The sequence below is a fragment of the Tetrao urogallus genome (genome assembly GCF_951394365.1).
Source record: "Tetrao urogallus genome assembly, chromosome: 8".
NCBI lineage: Eukaryota > Metazoa > Chordata > Aves > Galliformes > Phasianidae > Tetrao > Tetrao urogallus.
The window spans coordinates 13,746,347-13,765,039 of NC_136821.1; the positions used below are offsets into that span (position 1 = coordinate 13,746,347).

The 18,693-nt window shown below is 41.3% G+C and overlaps 2 protein-coding genes across 2 annotated transcripts in view; both read left to right on the forward strand.

Moving 5' to 3' along the window:
- Nucleotides 1-10,498, forward strand: part of SMARCAL1 (SNF2 related chromatin remodeling annealing helicase 1) — a gene marked incomplete at both ends in the record, with an annotated part of 33,643 nt that extends 23,145 nt beyond the window's left edge. The window contains 7 exons of the mRNA XM_079539285.1: nt 3,135-3,353; nt 4,155-4,225; nt 5,944-6,046; nt 7,100-7,282; nt 8,096-8,196; nt 9,747-9,843; nt 10,298-10,498. Of these exons, the coding sequence (XP_079395411.1) occupies nt 3,135-3,353; nt 4,155-4,225; nt 5,944-6,046; nt 7,100-7,282; nt 8,096-8,196; nt 9,747-9,843; nt 10,298-10,498 (975 nt within the window). The remainder of the gene's footprint in view (nt 1-3,134; nt 3,354-4,154; nt 4,226-5,943; nt 6,047-7,099; nt 7,283-8,095; nt 8,197-9,746; nt 9,844-10,297) is intronic.
- Nucleotides 10,499-14,854: 4,356 nt separating this feature from the next.
- On the forward strand, nt 14,855-17,721 carry RPL37A (ribosomal protein L37a). The gene is made up of 4 exons (XM_079538739.1): nt 14,855-14,867; nt 15,316-15,444; nt 16,391-16,473; nt 17,567-17,721. Exons 1-4 carry the CDS (start codon nt 14,865-14,867, stop codon nt 17,628-17,630), a joined length of 279 nt encoding a protein of 92 aa, XP_079394865.1. The 5' UTR covers nt 14,855-14,864; the 3' UTR covers nt 17,631-17,721.
- Nucleotides 17,722-18,693: the final 972 nt, after the last annotated feature.

The window sequence follows — 18,693 nt, forward strand, 5'->3', positions numbered from 1 at the left end:
AACTGTTGTGGTCCTTTTGCAGTCATTATTCAAATAGGTGCTGCTTTTTGTCCTGAAAGTGGCTGCACTGTAAGGGGGGATGGAATGGAATTGCACAGAACCAGAGAGGTTTTGCAAAGCTGTTGGAGATCTGTCAGAATGAAAGGTGCTGTGTAAAAATGTTTTGGTGTTAGTAATAAATCTGATTAAGGAAAAACTGACAAACCTGTGTACCGTTCAATTTTAAACTAAAACCTGACAACTTTCCATTTGAAGAGAATAGATTACTTAACAGAAAATTGCAGGTACCTGGCAGATGTGATTAGAAGAGATATGAAAGTTTGTCATCTTGTAATTCAGCCTCCCAGCATCAATACTCTCAAAAATGTAGCAAGTGAAATGTCACCTGTATATTTACAAAACAGCACAGGTTGTTTCCCATAATACGTGCTGCAAATTCATTTTTCCAACTCGGTGATGTTGGCAAATATTAAATAATTTCTATCTGAGCACATGCTCTGAATTTGTGAGAGTTTGGCAGCTTCTGCTAACAGTGTATTAAGTTTACTGACTCATGTAAAATGCTGTAACACTTTAAGAAAATCACAGATGCATTTGTTCTGGAACACTATGGATCAAAGCCAGATGTGTATCTTGGCAAAATAAATATCCCTCTTTTTTTCCCCTCTCTTTTTCATAGTAATATACAATAAAACTTATTTTAATAATTCCAAGAATAATTATCTATCATGAACTAGGTACAACACAAAACTAGTATGCTTTTTTTGTTTGCAGGTTGTTCCAGCAACACAATTGCCATAAATGAAAGACAGTTATCTGAAAATTCCATTCTGCCAGTATATACTTCTTAACATGACAGTAGATATTGTACTGGCTCTGTTTCTACCTTGTTCTTCCAGTCATGATGATGTTAGTCTTCTGAAATGAATTGTACTATGTGAATTTAAAACATATATCACTTGTCCATGATTCCAAAAGTGGAAGGTGTGCTGTGTAAATAGAATGTGGCAGCCTGTGTAGAGCATCCGGGCTGTGTAGAAGGTCTTGTTCAGCTGCTCACTCAGCATTGATCCCTGTTCATTCCCTGTCAGAGCACTGAGCAGTGTGACCAAGCTGGATGCAGCACCAGGTCCTTCTTGGCTCTGCACATCTATTCCGCTGAGTCAGCATCCTTAAGCAGTGCAGAAGGAGGGCACAGAGACTTGGGGCTGAGCACTGATAGCTGTACTGCAGCATGTCTAAAGCTAATGAACCTAGCTGGACTTGAGCCAGCTTTCCAGGGTCCCAAGGGACTTGCATTGCATCCCTGGTTTCAGGGAAGCAGAGCAGTAATACTCATGGTGGCATTTGGAGGCTTGGCTTAGATCCAAGTGGGTTTATTACCTCTGGCTATATACCACTGGGCTGTTTTAAGAGCCAAAAATCTTTACAGGACTTAGTCTGGTTCTGTATGTATGGTTTGAATTATTTCCAGCTTTAATGAACCTACTACAGATAATCAGAAAGTACCATAATTACATAGGAATACATTAAGTCAAATGAGTTTTAATGGTGGCTACAGGTGCCAGAATCTGTAGTTAGTTAATGGTTCTCATCACTGCAGTATGGCAATAGAATTACAGATTGTCCTGTGATGTCCGAACCTCAAATAAGAATACTTGCTTTAATATGTGAAAGAGGTCTTAATTGCCTGTGACCTGTTTGATTCCTCCCCTTTCTGTCTCATAGCCTGTTCTTGTCCCTCTTCCATCAAAGCACCATTTGTTAATACAGTAAGTGATGTGGTTAACCTCATGTCTAATTCTGTTACTTTTGTCTCCTCCGTTCTACAAGAAGATAGAGGGTGCAGTGAGTGCTGCAGAGCTTTTTCCTATTTTATTTCAAATACTGCTTTGCAGCAGATTTCTCTTGGGGAAGGCAAATAAAGGGAATACGGATTTTTTTTCAAGTTAAATCTATTTTAGCAGTTAAGGTGATACAATGAGAATAGAGCAGCAGATTAAAGGGGTTGATGCTGCGGTACCTCACATCTGTTACAGAGAATTCAGGATATATATATGCATAAGGGTTGCTTTGAATTGTTGGAGGATCAGAGTTTATATTTGTGGTGGAATTTGGTGACACTGTCAGCAAGACTTGAAATTGGAGCTGAGGAAGATCCTCTTTGCCAGCGTTTGTTTTCCAGATTACTGTAGCTTTAATTCATATATATATTTGTGAAACTTCAGCAAAGAAACAAAAAAACATCTCTTTATCCTTTACACCATTCTAAGAACCTTATTGTCTGTCTGAATACAAGTTGTTGAAAGGTGCTTCATTTGGAAAGTGTAACGGTTGGCATCTTGGCGTCCCCAGAGAAAAATGAGTGATTGTGAGGTTACTGGTAGGAGAAATTATGAGCTGAGATGAGTTGAACAGATAGATGATGTCTGTGTGTAGGGTGCTGGAGGATAGGGCAGGTTCAGAGGCTAGTGCTTAAAAGTGGATTAAATGACGGATTTCTTTAGAAGAGCTTTGAAGTGATAATGCTTTGAAAAGACAATACTTTGAGTGATGTATTTTGGGCCAAAATTTATTTATGATTTGCTCAAGTCTGAGCCAAAAGCTATAATGGCAGAGCCAAGAGACAGGTCATGGTGGAAAGCAGGCAGTTTTTACTTACCATTTACTAGGTATGTCAGACAAGTTTAATGTGTCTGTGAAGGCATTGGTTAAGGATGCTTGTGATCATGCTGCTAGAGATGTTTGTCTTTCTCTCTGCTTAGAGCTGAGGTAAATTCATATATACAGAACTGCACTGAGTTTTGTAGGCCTGCCCCAAGCAACAAGAGTAGAAACACCCAGTAGGGTGAGGGTAAATACCAAGGCACGTGAGAGGGATCCCTATCTTTTTCCATAATCCTATTTCCCTGTACCTTCCTGAATACTCGTAGATAGGAGAAAGGGAAGTTGATGAGTAACCTTCTCTTGGATTAGTTTACCACCATATTTCCCACATCTCTTTTCCTAGTAATCATTAAGTTCTTAGCTCCAGGGAAACTGGATAAAGCTTATTCCACTGCTGGATCACCTGTAGAACAGAAGCATCAGTCTCTTGCAAGTGTGACCCTGTTAACTGCTTTGATCTTTCCCAGACGCCGTGGGGTTGGGACTACTCTGGATCATCCAACTTAGCTGAACTGAAAATTTTGCTGGAAGAGTCCATCATGATCCGACGTCTTAAATCAGATGTGCTATCCCAGCTTCCAGCAAAGCAACGCAAAATGGTTGTGGTAGCTCCTGAAGGCATTAATGCAAAGACCAAAGCTATGTTGGCAGCTGAAGCTAAGAAAATGGCCAAAGGATATGAAAGTGTAAGTCAGAACTGATTTTTGTGATGAGACATTGGTATTTCAGGTGCCTTTATTTTTCAGATTAGAACTCTTCTTTGGTTAAATTGAATTAAAAATCAGTGAAAAATCTGTCCTGTGTTCCAATGAAAGTTAGAGCTGCACCCCGTGTGAAGAGGCACAGTGGAAGGCTGCTGAAGGCACAGTTGGAAAGTAATGTACACCACAAAACAAATTTTTTTTTCCCTTTAAAGTGGCATACTTTATCCTTTCTATGTCAAATATTATTTCTCTCTTTCTTCTTGTTAGTCCTTTCTAATTATCGTTTGTGCCTCTTTTGCATCTGTCTACTCTTCTGTCTTGCCATGTAATCCCATTCAGACTATAAACACAGCTTTACTGAAGATGAGTTGTAGAACACAGAAGTAGCCAAAAAAAGTGAAGACTGTTTTTGGAGGTTTTTTTTTCCTACTTTGGCTAGCAAATAAGTTTCTAACACAGTTCTGTAATAACCTGGGAGTTGTTCTTTGTCATTTTAGTTGGGAAGTGCTTTATCAGCTAAAACTGCATTTGTGATATGCTTGTCATGCAACTCGTAGGAGTTGAGTAGGAGGTAGGTAGGGAGGTGTCAGAGGAATGAGTTTGGCTATGTGCTGTGCCCAGTGGTGAGTAGACTTCCCCATCACCTCTCCTTTTGTTTTATATTATTAGGTTTACTTTTTTTAGCGAAGTGTATACAAACTACAGCAGCCAACTTAGATCTGTAAGCAAGAAGGGAGAGAAGGCATTACTGGGACTCGCATTTGTTTTTCTTTCTCTCTGCAGAAACAACAGGAGAAGGAAGCTCTTCTCCTTTTCTACAACAGAACAGCAGAAGCTAAAATCCACTCAGTCATGTAAGCTGCATGTCACTGCTTCATTCTTGCCTAGTAAAATGTGTTTTTCTGCTGAGAACAGGAAAATGATGCCTTAGAGATAACAATGTAGGGACATGAAGAATAGCCTCAAGCTAGCTTAAAAAAAATTGATTTTAATTACAATGCGCTAAAGGTTTCCTTCTCTTGGCATTCCTAGGATTAACAAGTTTTCTGATTTCATTCCAGATATGGATCTAAACAGTGTCATTTGAACCACTGAAAATTATTTGATGTCTGGGACTTGGATTAGATTCCCTGCTCCAGACCCTGTTTCAGTTTATGGGGAGGTGGAGCAATGAAACTAAAAGTATCCACAGAATTTGAGAAGTCAAATACCGCAGTAGTACTGCAGCAGGAGCCCTGAGTCAGAAAGCTTATGAGATGGACTGAGCTTTAGTTGTACCATTCTCCAAGGGTGTCGCAGCCCCTACTGAAGTTCTTTGCTCTTCCACAGAGCTCATGTTGGACCTCAGTAGCAAATGTTTTTTCTCACAGATGACCTTCTAGATGTCCTTCAGTGCCTTGTAAAACCTTTTCATCCTTATTCTTTCTTCTGGGACTGTGAAGAAGTTGCTGTAGTTCATTTAGACTTTTTAATTAGTGTGCTGGTAACATGAAAACTTTTCCTCAACCCTTTGAATGTAATGACCAGCTGAAGTGCACTGTGTGATTCCACAGTCTCAGACCTTGCTGCCTGTTTGGCACAGAATTGCACTTCAGAGTCCCAACTCTTGTAGAGTGGTTTTCTTCTTTTGTGTTACTGAACAGTTTCTTCCTTTTATATTCAGTTGCAAATTTGAACTGAATAAACCACGTTGTGCTGTTTACCTGACTGCAAATACTAAGAGGTATAGCAGCTTGTCCACTTCCTTTTCTGATATTTAGTAGCATTTAAAGTATTACTTCATGTAAGATGCTAATGTACAGTTCCATCTATCTAATGATCACTAGCACCTTCTGTGTCTTACCCCTGATGACAGTGTTGTCCATGGCTGCTCTGCAGTCATTGAAAAAACAGCCATTTTGTAACTGCATAAATGGGGATTCACTTTGATATTTGTTTTGCTTAAAATCCAGCAGATTTTAAGCAAATCCAGATTTCTTTCTTAAATGATATTATCATGTAATTGGGATCTGAACATCATGGAATTCAGTGAGCTGTCTGAAAAATGTTGATCCATCTTAATACATTGATGGAAATCTTGTTTGGTGTTTTCTGCCAGTTGCTGCTGATCTAAGCTGTGTTGTGTTTAGCAAAGAACTTGATGTTCTTTGTCTAGAACAACTATTTATTATTCTGTAGAAGATAGGGAATTTTGATCATCTGTGATTGAGCACAAGTCAGAAATACAGAAAGACAAATTGTCAAAAAGCATAACTACTTTCCACTTGATTGGTCTAGGATGCCATAAGTCAAGTAGGATATGTTAAATTGATTCTCAATGATAAACAAGCATACATGTGGGCAGCTGTCCAGCTGATGTGAAGAAAATGAATGGATTTTTTTCTTCAATCTGTAGGAGACTTGTCTTGTTATTTGCATTTTGCAGCAACAATTTATGCTAACTTAGTTTCTAGTTTCTGTTGGGTAAAAAGTTGATTTGAAATTTGTTTTGAGCAGTGCCTGTATTCTGTCAGCAGATAATTCAGAACATGTGGTTTTTTTGTTTTGTTTTTTTTCCTCCTCTTTAATATAGAGAATACATCTTGGAGTTACTAGAAAGTGGGAAAGATAAATTCCTGGTGTTTGCTCATCATAAAGTAATGCTGGATGCAATAGTTGAAGAGCTGGAGAAGAAAGTAAGTAATGCCTGAATTTTCCCAACTTTATCGCTATTGCAGCTTCAGAGCCGTTTAAGAGCTCCCCAGAGTTAAGGCTAGTCATCTATTTTATGAAAGATATGGACAGAGATCATTTGTACTTGCTGTGTGTCTGAGCATGCCCTTCTCCAAGGGAGCTGAGCAGAGCATCATGAGATGCACTCTGAATTAGCTGAGTGGCTTTTGTTGTTTTTTGCTGACCTTCATCGTCTGCCCTGGACCTAGGAAATTTCTGGAGTAGAATTAACCTGTGTGGCCATTTCTGCTTTTTCATCCAAGCTTTCCTCGGAGAGGGAAAAGGTAACAATCCAAGCCCAACTATGGCTGCCTTCCTTTGTACTATAGTACTCTTATGGTACAGAACCCTTGTACCTGGGCAATAATTTCTCTTACTTCAAAAATGCTGGCACTAATTATTCATAGAGATTTCTATGGGCATTCCTACAGAGTACTTGGTCACGCTGGGGCAGTGTGAATGATGACTTAAGTTAATATTCTTAGCTTTAAAATACAATGGCAGCGGTGACTTTGCCTTTGTGGCAGCATTCTCCAGCAGAGCAAGGAGGCTGAACCCTTAAGTTATAGCCCTGTATCATCCAAGTAAAAACTTGGATGTCTCTCCTGATGCTACCAGGATCTCATCTCATCTCCTTTTGTAAGCAGTGGAAGACTTAAGGAGGTTGGCAAGGTTGTAGCTGATGTAGCACATGCATACATACAGAATTCATCTTTTTGTTAAGCCATTTCCCTTTCTGCTGTACTTGAGTTCCCAGTTGGGTTGATGTTCTTCCTGTTGCTCAGGGCTGATAGGGGAGCAATGGACACAGAAGCAAGCCAAGCATTGTTAGCAGAGGAGAAATATGTTATGTGTTGAGCTACAGTGCCTTAAAATTTGAGAGACCTTTGAAAAAGACAATAGTTGCAATTTTTACTTTCCTGGTTCTGGTACGGAAGGGAAATAGAATCCACTAAAATGTGGAAGATGAATGCAGAAAAGACTGCTAAGTAGGATCTTTCTCTGCTTTTTCTCAGCATTTTGACTACATCCGCATTGATGGCTCTACACCGTCAGCTGAACGGCAGTCTTTGTGCCAGAAGTTCCAGTTCTCAGAGAAACAAGCTGTGGCCGTTCTGTCCCTCACTGCTGCAAACATGGGCCTGACACTGTCTGCTGCGGACCTGGTGGTGTTCGCAGAGCTCTTCTGGAATCCAGGGGTACAAATCCTGGAGGGGATGGGTGCTGGATGCTGCCTGGAGAGCTCTTGGGGAGGATATGTGAGGACAGGAAACTTTCTTTAGGGTTTTTCTGTTATCTCTCAGGTGGCTATTTGTTCAGACACCTTGGGCTTGAACCATTGTGGCTGGTTACACTGTTTGCTGGCTGGAGAACATAGCATGAAAGGGAAACATGCCGCTGTTTCTTGACAACTCTCAACAGCTCCCTCAGCTCAGCCAAGATCTGAATGAGTCCATCATCAATGCTGACTCCACACTTCGCTTTGAAAGTGGAGGGAATGTAGGTTTTCCTGGTTTGTTTATCCAGTTCCCTTAATCTCAGCCACATTTGTACAGCTTTTCATCTGACAACAAACACCTAGAAACAAGGGCTCTGTATTTCAAGTATCATCTCAGTTTATTACCAGAGTAATTGACAGAGAGTGAATGCAGGCTGTGGACAACACAAGTTGCACCCCATACTGTATGCAGTTCAAGCATCTCTCTCCATTACTGTATATACTCAGTCTTATGGGAGTGAGTCCTACATCCCTCAACCCCAGATAACTGAAATTCAGTAGGAGGAGAGGATTTAGGGCATCTTTTGAAAAATGTTTGGTGTCTTTTAGTCAACCTGATGCAGTAGGTGACTTTTTGTCTTTAGTCTGTGTTGAAGGATGCAGAAGTTAATGGGATCCGGATAACAAGTAGTCACAGTGCAGAAGGAAGGAGATCTCCCTGTTCACTGTTGTTTGTTATTCCTTAGATGTTGGAGCTTTCAATTGATTTTCTTTGTAATGTTTTTGATGCAAGGTTTTGATCCAAGCAGAAGACCGGGCGCATCGAATTGGACAGACCAGCTCTGTTAATGTCCACTACTTGGTGGCTAGAGGCACAGCAGACGACTTCTTATGGTAGGAAGTGGGGAGAGTCTCCTTGGTTGTCCTGCTGCCTAATTTCAGTGCATCACATGTGACACAGAAGTTGCTTAATATTAGTGTTGGTCTCCACAGTCTGCAAGGGGAGAAGCACCAATTGCTAGCCAGGGCTGCAGTGAAATGGTGAGTCAGCACAGTGTCACAGTGGCTACAACTAAGTGGGTGATACAAAGGAGGAATACAAGTAGTTATCTGGCAAAGAAGGGGCTGCTGAGGAAAAAATCTGGGAAGGGTGATGCATCTAAAACCTTCACAGCTTCCAAGACAAAGTTTCTCACATACAGTGCAGAGGGGTCTGATGCAGGGGTACTGTAACGTGTTGTGTACAGTATGTTCCAGTGAACCCACCAGGTACTGGAGATGGGATGTGAGTCAGTTGTGAGTATTGTGGATCAAGTCTGAGGAGCAATCTGGCTGGTTGGGGAGCACTTGGACAGGGGGTGTAGAGGATGACTGCACTGTTGCTTTTGTCTTGCTCTTCAGTAAGCCCTTTGATAGAGATTAAATAAATGCTGCTGATCCATCTCTGAGTAAATAGGGTCTGAGTTGTCACTGCAGCCCTTAAGGCTAGGGAATCTGACATCATGGAGTAGTGGAGAATCTGAGGAATCCTTTCTGCTGCAAAGGAACTGACCTGCAAATGACCAAAATAAATTATCCACCAGCTGGTTCATTTTAAGTCCACAATTACTTCTTTATTACCTCATTTAAAGGAACAAGTGGGGTAAATGAACTTGTCCAGTTTCTAGAATATCATGATGGCAAATAATTATAACCCTACAATGCGGGGATCTGGAAACTGATGCATTGCCCATGTTTCACAGAAATATAATGACAGTAATTCTGCCTGTATTGTGAAATGCTGTCTATGTAGTCATTAATGCTTAGCTGGAAGGAAATGTGGCTCTTCAAAGACGGATACTGTCATCATTTTTAAAGGCAAGAAAAAGAACAAAAAGACAAGGATATTTGGTGTTCATTGTGGAGATGCTGCTGGAACTTCACTAGACATTTTGACCCAGCAGTGGATTCTTACTTCTGGAGTGCAATGGGAGATACCCCAGAAATGCTTATCTGGCTGTTGACAGGCATTATACTGCTGCTTGCCTTGGAGGCTCAACACGTAGGCTATTCAGGTTCCCTTTAACTGCATCTTCTTATTCTGACTTCATACCATCAGTGTCACCACAGCCAACTACTTTTCCTCCTGAATATGCAACTCCTCCAAGTACTAATGACCTGAAATCACATCCTCTTATTTGTCACTTATTTAAATTGGACTGACACTTTCATCAATTAATTGATATCCCAAGGCAGCATACAACAATCATAAGCAAGGGAACACAGATGAAAAAGCTAACAAGCTTTGGTAGAAAAGCCATCTTTACATTCCTGCTACATCTATATTTTTTTTTTTTTTTTTTTTTAATCTACACATACTAAATGACTAAGTATCCTTCTCATTGGGCCACAGAATCTTGCATGTTATTTTCTTCCTTCCAGTAATAACTGTTTATCTCTTCTAGGCCAATGATTCAAGAGAAAATAAAAGTGCTGGGAGAAGCAGGGCTTTCAGAAACCAATTTCTCCAATACAGCTGAATCTACTAATTACTATCCTAAGGTAACTGACCTGAAAAAATGTTGGTGGTCCCCAGGAGAGGCTGAATGGGTTTTGGCTTGTGTACATCTAGATTGGTGTGTAATTGGTAGGCTGACCTTACACCTGTTCTGCCTTCAATATCACGGAACAGGATGTCCAACTCCTATTGAATCATTGTCTTTATTTACTTTCCACAGAGTTTGCATCCTTTCTTTTCTTCTCATTAAAGACATAGCAGTATTTTGAATATTTACCTTTTGTTGACAGAAAGTAATGACATACGACCTTGTGTAGAGTTCAGATTCAGATAGATTTTGAATCACCTAAGTAAAGCCAATCCCTTCTGGGCTTGAATTCTGTATTGGGTAGTAAAGCTGAGAAGAAACTAGAAATGTGAGATTACACTTTGGTTGTTTCTCACTATGATTTTTATATGACAATGCATATACATCTTCTGTCTGTTCTAATTTCTCAGCCGGATCCAAAGCAGAAGACCATTTACGAACTTTTCCAGAGGACCTTCTCTGACAGCAAAGATGATACTGATGTTGCACTTTTGGAAGCAGCTGATGCTTGTTGTGAGTTTGACTCTGACAGTGCTTTCCAAGATGCAGAAGAGAGGTGTTCAGTGAGTTCCCTCAAAAAGCGGCGTACCGAGGAGTTTATTAAAGAGTAACACAGCAAAAGTGGCTGACGTATAGTTTTAATTAAAAAAAAAAATCAGGTATTGTTTTTGAGTTTTCAGAAATAAAACACTTCAAATTTTCTGTATCTGTAGTGCATTTCATCTCGAAGGATGACAGCATGACAGATGAGCACTGCACACTTGGCAGCCTGCTGGTCTTGCAGTCTTGCCTTTGCTGATGACTGAGTGGACATGGGAAGGTAGCATGCTGCTTTGTTTTGGCAACTCAGCTTCCACAGTTGTTTTATTTATAAAACAGATAACTCCTGTCTGTCCGCATAGAAGAGCTCTTCTGAGAATTAGTGTATCAGCAACTGCAGAGAGCTTTCAACAGTCATCTCCAAAAAGCTTAGCGTGTATTATGAGGAGTTGGTTCACAGGCAGAATTTTGTTCTTATGTGAGTCATGCACAAACTAGCTCTCACATTCAGTTTGGCAGAGAGCAGAAAAGAAATAGGGATACAGACAGCAGTTCTCGATATTTTCTGCAGGTGAGCAAGAGGAAGGAGAGCCCCAGAAATTTTGGCAATACCTTGAAACCAAGCACTGTTAACGGCCTACCAGCAAGCGTGTTGCCTGTTAGGCACATATTTGCCTGAGCATGTTTGTCTCTGGCCTCATCCTCCAAATCTTAGGACCTGCTCCACAGCACTTGCTTGTCTCAGTGAAGGGTGAAGCCTGTGCTTACTGACAGAGATTAAGCTTGGCTACTCGGGAAGGAGTGTGTGTGCATGTGTGTTTTCTTTTAGGCTCAAGACTTAATTCCACAGATGAGAGTGAGGAGAGGGGATCATGATGGAACTGTTCAATTTTTTGTAGGAAGTTGATTCTGGATTGAGTAACTTAAATAAAAGGTTGTTTTAACTCACGGTTCCCAAGCTTTAAGTATTTTTTCTGTATTAGAATTTCATCTTGCATTTGAACCTAAAGCTTAGAGCACATGATGCAGTGAGAATATTAGTAGGGTTGTTTTGTTGATTTTATATATATATTTACAGTGGATAGAAGTGATGCTTCTTTTTGTGCTTTCTAAAACACATGAGCTTTCAGAAGAGAATCACCCATGATATTTTGTCTAGAGGTGCATCAGCAGCTACTTCCACAAGGCATTCAGGCTGATTAAGACTTGTTATTCACTCCCTTACACCTCTGTACAGTTTACAGTGAGAATGTATAAGCAGGACTGTTGTTTGACATATTGAATAAACTGCGTGTTTTCAATTTGTAAGTCTCCATCCTGCTGCTAGTGCTCTGAGCTGCTGAGACCTGGAATCTTAGCATCAGTGCTATCTAAGCAAACCTACTCTTTTATTCCTTTCAGGGATTTGTGACACAGTCGTTATTCCTTGTGAATGATCTGAGTCTACTACACTGCACTGCTAGCTCAGCAAAAATTCTAGAGGCCATTTTTGCTGTGAGCTTGATGTAAAGGCAAATGACTCTATTGATTGTAACTGGTCTTTTCAGGCATCTCTGCATAGTTGTCTTTTCATGGTGTATGTTATTTCCAGTGCAGTGTAATATAATTCCAAATTCATGTTTTTCCCACTTTTGGTCTTAGTACTGGAAGACGCTTGGAAGTGGACTAGTGTTATGCAAATGTTCACCAGGATGTACATGAGAAGATAAAATTCCAGAGGTGCCAGCTAACAACAGTTTATAGCCATTATCTGTGGTGCAGGGTAGGGAAATAGCAAACTGAAGACTTACATTTAGCTCCTGGAGGGCAGGAGCTAATGTGCTGTGCAGGGAACACACTTAGCTCTGTGCAGATACCAGACAGTGGCAAAAAACACTCTCTTCCATGGTAGGCCTAAAGGAGGAAAAGGTTTGTGCTACAGGATCAGACTGATAATAACTAGGATATTTTTTTTCCTGTTTCAAAGGGTTTGATTATTCCATTTTCAGCATGTGTCGTCATGGAAATGCCCTGCAGGCTGTTTGCAGTTGTGCTGGGTAGAGATTTGCTTTTCATTCATGACTAGAAACGGTGCTTTGATGTGTGTGTGCGAGTGAAGAAGTGTAGGACTGAAGATGGAGTGACTGCCCAACTGTGGGAAATGTTTTGTCTCTGGATTTGAGAGTAAAAGTTAAACGTTATTTCTCTTACCCTGACAACTGGCCAGGAGACAAATACACACTTTAAAATGCTTTTAAATGGCTTCCTTCTTGAACATGGGAGTATTTAATCTGTTTCTAGAACACAATCTTTCCACTTGAAGAGAAGGTTGTTCTGAGTAAGGGGTGAGAAATGTTGCCATCTACCTACTGAAAAACAAATGGGAGGCATTATTTGTGTAACCATATTGTCATCTCCTATAGAAGTAATTCTCTTCTTTGTAAAGGTACAGCTACTTCAAAACAGTATTTTTTCTGAAATCTGATGAAAGTGCCCTTGGAGAATTCTGCTTCTCATAAACTCTATTTATCTAACTCATATACTGAACAGTCCCAGTTCTGTTAGAGGAATGCCAGGTGTACTCTTTCTTTGTTAGGACCCATAAAATCTCAGCTGGATTGCTGCAGGATTAACTGAGGCTCTTCAAGTACACTTGAGATTTGGTTTATCCATGATCCATGCTAGATGAAAAAGGGAAGAAGAATCTTGAAGGAGAGTGCTTTTAGTCATTACATCAAGGGGTTAGAAAGACTGTGCATGCCTTAGCCCAGCTATACCATTAGTCTGTTATTAATAGGATGAGTGGTTGGGATGCTGCCAGCAGCCTTAGATGGGCTCTCCAAGGCTTGCTGCTGAGAAGTTGTACAAGATCGTGTGCAAGTTGCCAGTGAGATCTACCGGCAGGCTCAGGAACATGCAGTGCTTTGGGGACTCTTATATCTGCCCATCAAAGACACAACACACTGTAGCTTTTTTTTTTTTTTTTTTTTTTTTTTTTCTCCCCTCTCCATTATCTAGATCTCAGTAAAGTCAATGGAACTTCCATTACAGAAAATGGAACGTGGCAAGTTCTGATACTTGTGATTTACTTGGGGCCTTCACCTTTGCCGTAGGATGTCTGTTAAGGTACTTCCCTCTTGTTTTCTGTATGTTCTGGGAGCTTTTTAAGGTCAGACTGTTTCCTACGTGATCCAGCGCAGTAGGGCATCTTGATGCTGTCACAGTTCAAACAAGAAGTATGTTGATCAGCCTACTAGACAAGCAAGGGGCACTTCTAGGACAACCATAATTATCACTGTGTGTGTCTGGATATGCTCAGACATTTCAGACTCACAATTGCAGATTATTTCTTCTGTACTGGAACTGAACTTGGAGCATTCTATTGAGGTGAGTGGTCTACCTTTCTGTACACCTCTGTTTGTCCTTTCATGTGTATTATAGAAAGACTTTTCGAGGAAGGATGCCCAACCTGAAACAATGGGTACTTGAGCGATAAAAAGTAGTAATTCAATTGCTGTATTTTGAAGCTTGACAACCAGGGTTGTGTAGAATAGGCCGAGATGATAGCCAAGACAAGGCTCTGGGAGCTGTGCAAGCTTCTCTGCACCCATCCGTCTTCTCAGACACCTGGAACCACGTTTATTTTGGCAGTGCTGGGACTGGCTGCAGTCTGAGGGAGCTGGGATTTGGCTGTTGACAGAGCTGCCTGCAGTAATGGTAGGTGAAGGATCTGACTGTATACTGCATTAAAGCAAATCTTAACTGTAGGCACAGACTGGAGAACATGATAGATCCTCTGTCCTGGATGCGTTGGCTGACAATTCACTCTTAACCAAAATAACCACAAAGCAGCAAGAGGAACTTTTTATTATTGTTTTTTAATAGGCTAGTATTGAAGATGTGTCCTGTGAGTCATCGTTATGATGAAGATCCGAAAAGGGCAAATGTATTCCTAGGATGTGTGGAATGAGTTTGACTCAGCAGAGAGAGAGAGATACAAATACTGTTGCCTGGAGCCCCGCTGAGCCCTCGTCTGTCCCACCATCAGCCCGAACCACACGCAGAATGGAGGAGCGCGTGCAGGGAGCCCCGCGGATCGCTCCTCCTGGTTTCCTTTTGTGCTGTCCTTGCATGGAAGACCATCATCTGCACTCCCAGTAACGCCTGGTGCTGCTGCACATCGATTTTATCTGAATCGTGGTTGTAAAAAAATTTCCACTGCCTGTGCTGTGGATAATCCCGTTATCGCGGGACGGTTTAACAACGGTTCCAGCTTTGGGGCACTTTTCCCGCAGAGGCGTGGGAGAACGCTGCCGATCATAGAGTTCAGCACCTCCAAGGGCAGACAAGCCCGCGGTGCGTCACATCCGGTCCCCGCTCACCAGCTTCCGGCGCGACAGCTCATACTGCGCCTGCGCACGGCAACTTCCTCTCTCTGTAGCGGCGCCGGGAAGGAAGATGGTGAGCAGTGCCGCAGCGCCGCGGCCTATCCGCCTCCATCCGCCCCAGAGGCACTAAGCAGAGGCTGCTGGGCATGGCGAGGGGACGGCGGAGAGGGGAGGGAACGGGAAAGCTTACGTGCTCGACGGGAGGCCTGGGTGGAGGCCTTGTGTGGGATTCTCCTGGTAGGCCTCGTTCCTGTGCCGTCCTCGGAGGCTTGTGGGGGGAGTAGGAGGCCGGGCCCGGTTCGGAGTGGGGTGGCCCTGGAGGGAAGGAGACATCTGTGCTCGGGTTTGGCTGTGTCAGAACGTGCTCCTCCTAGTTAAGCGAAGAACACCGTGTATAAAGGCTGCGAGAAGCTTTGGTTGTCTGCAGCACCACTTCTGACTGCTGAGGCCCGTGTCAGGAGCTGCTGAGGAGGGTGTGATGGCGGTGAAGTTGCAGCTGGCTGTGTTTTGCTTCCTGACAGGCCAAGCGCACCAAGAAGGTGGGGATTGTGGGTAAATATGGAACCCGTTATGGTGCATCCCTAAGGAAAATGGTGAAGAAGATTGAAATCAGCCAACACGCCAAGTATACCTGCTCCTTCTGTGGCAAGGTGAGGCCTCTTGTTCCCTATGACAGTCCTTAAAAATCGCTTTGTCAGTAGTGTTAGAAGTGCAATCTGTTACTTCAGGAGTTTTTCTACTGAGGAGACAATTAGTTTTGAGAAAACAGTTTGTTGTCACTGTCAGGATCCCTTGTAAAATAAGGAGGTTTGTTACACCTTTCAGGTGAACACTTGAGTAGTGAAAAATGATATTTTTTTCATTTAACAAATATATAGTGTTGCTGGACTGTACGTTATTGATATCTGATAAGAAAACCTAACAATTTATATAACGTGCGTGTTATCCTGGTAATTAAGACATGACTGGAGCTTTGCTTTTCTCCCATATGGCATACCCAGGAGAGGGAGGGTCCTTGTTTTTCCCCTAGAGAACTTTTCATTGGTTGCTTATTTCTATCTATGTATGACATTACTCTGGATGGGATAGAATTACTAATAACTGATGGTTTTGTCTGATGTATATGTGATCACAGTTCACTTGAATCTGTTTTTTGACAATCTTAAGAGGCCCAGCAGCTTGGTTTTTGTCCGGACTATCGATATCTGTAAAGTGGGATCTTTAGTTGGCTGGAAGCATAAATAGATATTTCATTAATCTAACATCCTTTACAGGTGAAATGAGAATGTCAGCAACTCCATTTAAGCAGTTGTCTAAATCCAACGTAAGTATAGGCAAACCTGTTGTCATCTTTGTGAGATGATGAAGACTTCCTCAGGTGAAGGGATTTGAGCACCCTGCAGTTATTCTTTAGATGCTGTCCAAGGCTCCCTGTTTGCAGTAATCTCAGAATGTTCAGAGCCAACATATCGTAGCGGTGTTGTGTCATTCATCACACTGAGTGAGAGCATCAGTTGTTACTACCAGTGTAACTCATTATTAGTTTTGTTTTGTTTTCCAAATGATTTTTTTTTTTCTTTTCTACTTTTATTACAGACCAAAATGAAGAGGAAGGCTGTTGGTATCTGGCACTGTGGGTCCTGCATGAAGACAGTTGCTGGTGGTGCCTGGACTTACAAGTAAGGCCATGAAGTTCCTATCAGTGTTAATTTTCATACAGTTGAAACATAATAAAACTTCTTAAATGTTACTTAATTATAATCTGTTAACCATTAAGTAGGCTGGTCTCAAAATAAATGGTATAATTTTTGGTTCTTCTTTCAATTACATTATTAACATTTGATTGGGGTGTAAAGTGTTTGCTACTGCATTTCATCCATTACATTCCTCCTTCTGTTTTTGGTGGGTCTCTAAAATTTTCTTATCTCTTCATTTTATTATGTAAGATTTATTCAAGTGATTACTGTTACAGAAATACAATCTCTGCATCTTTTCCCAAACTTGGAATAAATTAAAGAGCTGCAAATGCAGAAACAAATATTTATTTCTAAGTTGTCTTTCTTGTGCCTCTGTTCTAGTAGCATTTCTTACTGGAGATGCAACCTATAGCTCTCCTGCACAAGTGTTGGAAGGAAAGGAGAAGAGATGGTGGCTGGTCCTTCCAGCCATTGTCAGAGTGCAATCAGCTCCATGGCTGACATAGCTTGTAACAAATGATGCCTCTGACCTGGGGAGTATTTATTCTTCCCTGATTCTGTTGACTGTAGAAAAAATCTTAGTTGTGGAAAGGTACTCTGACATCCTTCTTTGAAGTGTAAGCAGCACCTTTTGTGGTTACTACAGTAGCCTTTTCCGTTGGGAGAAACAGATGTAATAGTTAAAAACAGGTTTGCTTAGAGCAATTTCTATGTTTTGTTTTTCTTTTAAAACCTCTGAAAGATTATAATCCTTATTGTGATGGTGCTCTTGTATGTACCTACCCCCCTTTTTCTTTTAATTCCCCTTCATCCCTCCCATTATGTTAAAGCCACCATTACCCACACAGCTATTGCTAGGCATTGGCCCGTGCACTTGCATGACTGGCTAATTTGGGTGAGATGTTGATGTGAAGTTCTGTGCTTCTGTAGACAAAGGCATTGTTACAATGAAAATCAGAGGTTTAGCCTCCTGTTGACAATGCAATCAAGTGGTAGCTACTGAAAATTATTAGTGCTTGTTGGTGTGAGCTGTTCTGCTGCAGCAGTGTGCAAATGACTCTGCTTCTTCTTTCAGTACCACCTCTGCAGTGACGGTCAAATCTGCAATCAGAAGACTGAAAGAGTTGAAAGATCAGTAGATCTACATCCTGTTCTCCCTGTGAAACGTGTTTCTTTTTCTTTTCATCCACTGTTAAGATCTGTACCTTTAACAATAAAAGGTGATATGGAGTGGAGTCAGGTTAAACTTGTCTTTCTTGTACTGTATTTATGATATAACCATGGAGACATTAGCATTTCTATCCAGTAGTTGAAAAGCTTTTATTTCTAAGTTAAGCCATTAGAAAGCATTTTTTCTATTCCACTTGATTACGTACTCTGTTTCTGTTGCTTGAATGCATGGAGGTAAATGTGATGAAAACTTAAATAGCTTACGAAGCCCAGCACAACCTGATGTGTGCTTTATTCCTGTGCCTTGAAGAATATCGCAGAGCAAGTATACTAGTGGAGAAATGGGCAAATGTGTGGGGAGAGGAGAGAGTATGTGAGACATTGCTCTGCCTGTTCATGTGCTGCAAGATTGAGAGACTGGCTCGGAGACACTGATTGAAATGGTAAAAGAGCAGCCATCATCCTCTGCTGTCTGGTGCTGTTGATTTTCCAGAGCCAACTACACTGTTTTTTTTTGTGAGCAGGTCTCAAGATTAGCCCATGCAAATGCTGTCATTGGCATGCTCTTTCTGGTTCTGAGATCTGGCTCTCATGTGTGGGCTGGGGAGCTTGAACATACATCCTAAATTGCAACAACATCTTCAGTTTGAGCCGATTCCAAGGACTGTCAATCTCAGAGTAAAAGCTGCTGTTTAAGTTAAAGATTGGAGGCAGTTATTACACTATCAGGTTGAAGATAGTGGAACGTTTTTTACAGTCAATTTGTCAGGTAAGATTTGATGTGGATTGGGATCACAGGTTTGTTTTTGGTCACTGCAACACTTTGCAGTTAGGTCAGAAAACACAGGTTGTGGGAAGAACCCTGATAATTGCTGGAAGAATGATAGTAAATAGAGAACAGTGGTTACTTGCTCCAGCTTAAACTTGAAATTATTTGGGGCAGTGACAAACTGTGACAATGTCATTAATGAACCTGATGTCTTTATTAAAATATTAAAAAGTTACGTTCAGAGCTGGACCTAAACAGTAGCC

Excerpts from the sequence above, each read along its gene's own strand:
- RPL37A (XM_079538739.1), top strand. Across the intron at positions 15,445-16,390 it reads CCTGCTCCTTCTGTGGCAAG|ACCAAAATGAAGAGGAAGGC; the intron begins GTGAGGCCTCTT and ends CTTTTATTACAG. Across the intron at positions 16,474-17,566 it reads GGTGGTGCCTGGACTTACAA|TACCACCTCTGCAGTGACGG; the intron begins GTAAGGCCATGA and ends TTCTTCTTTCAG.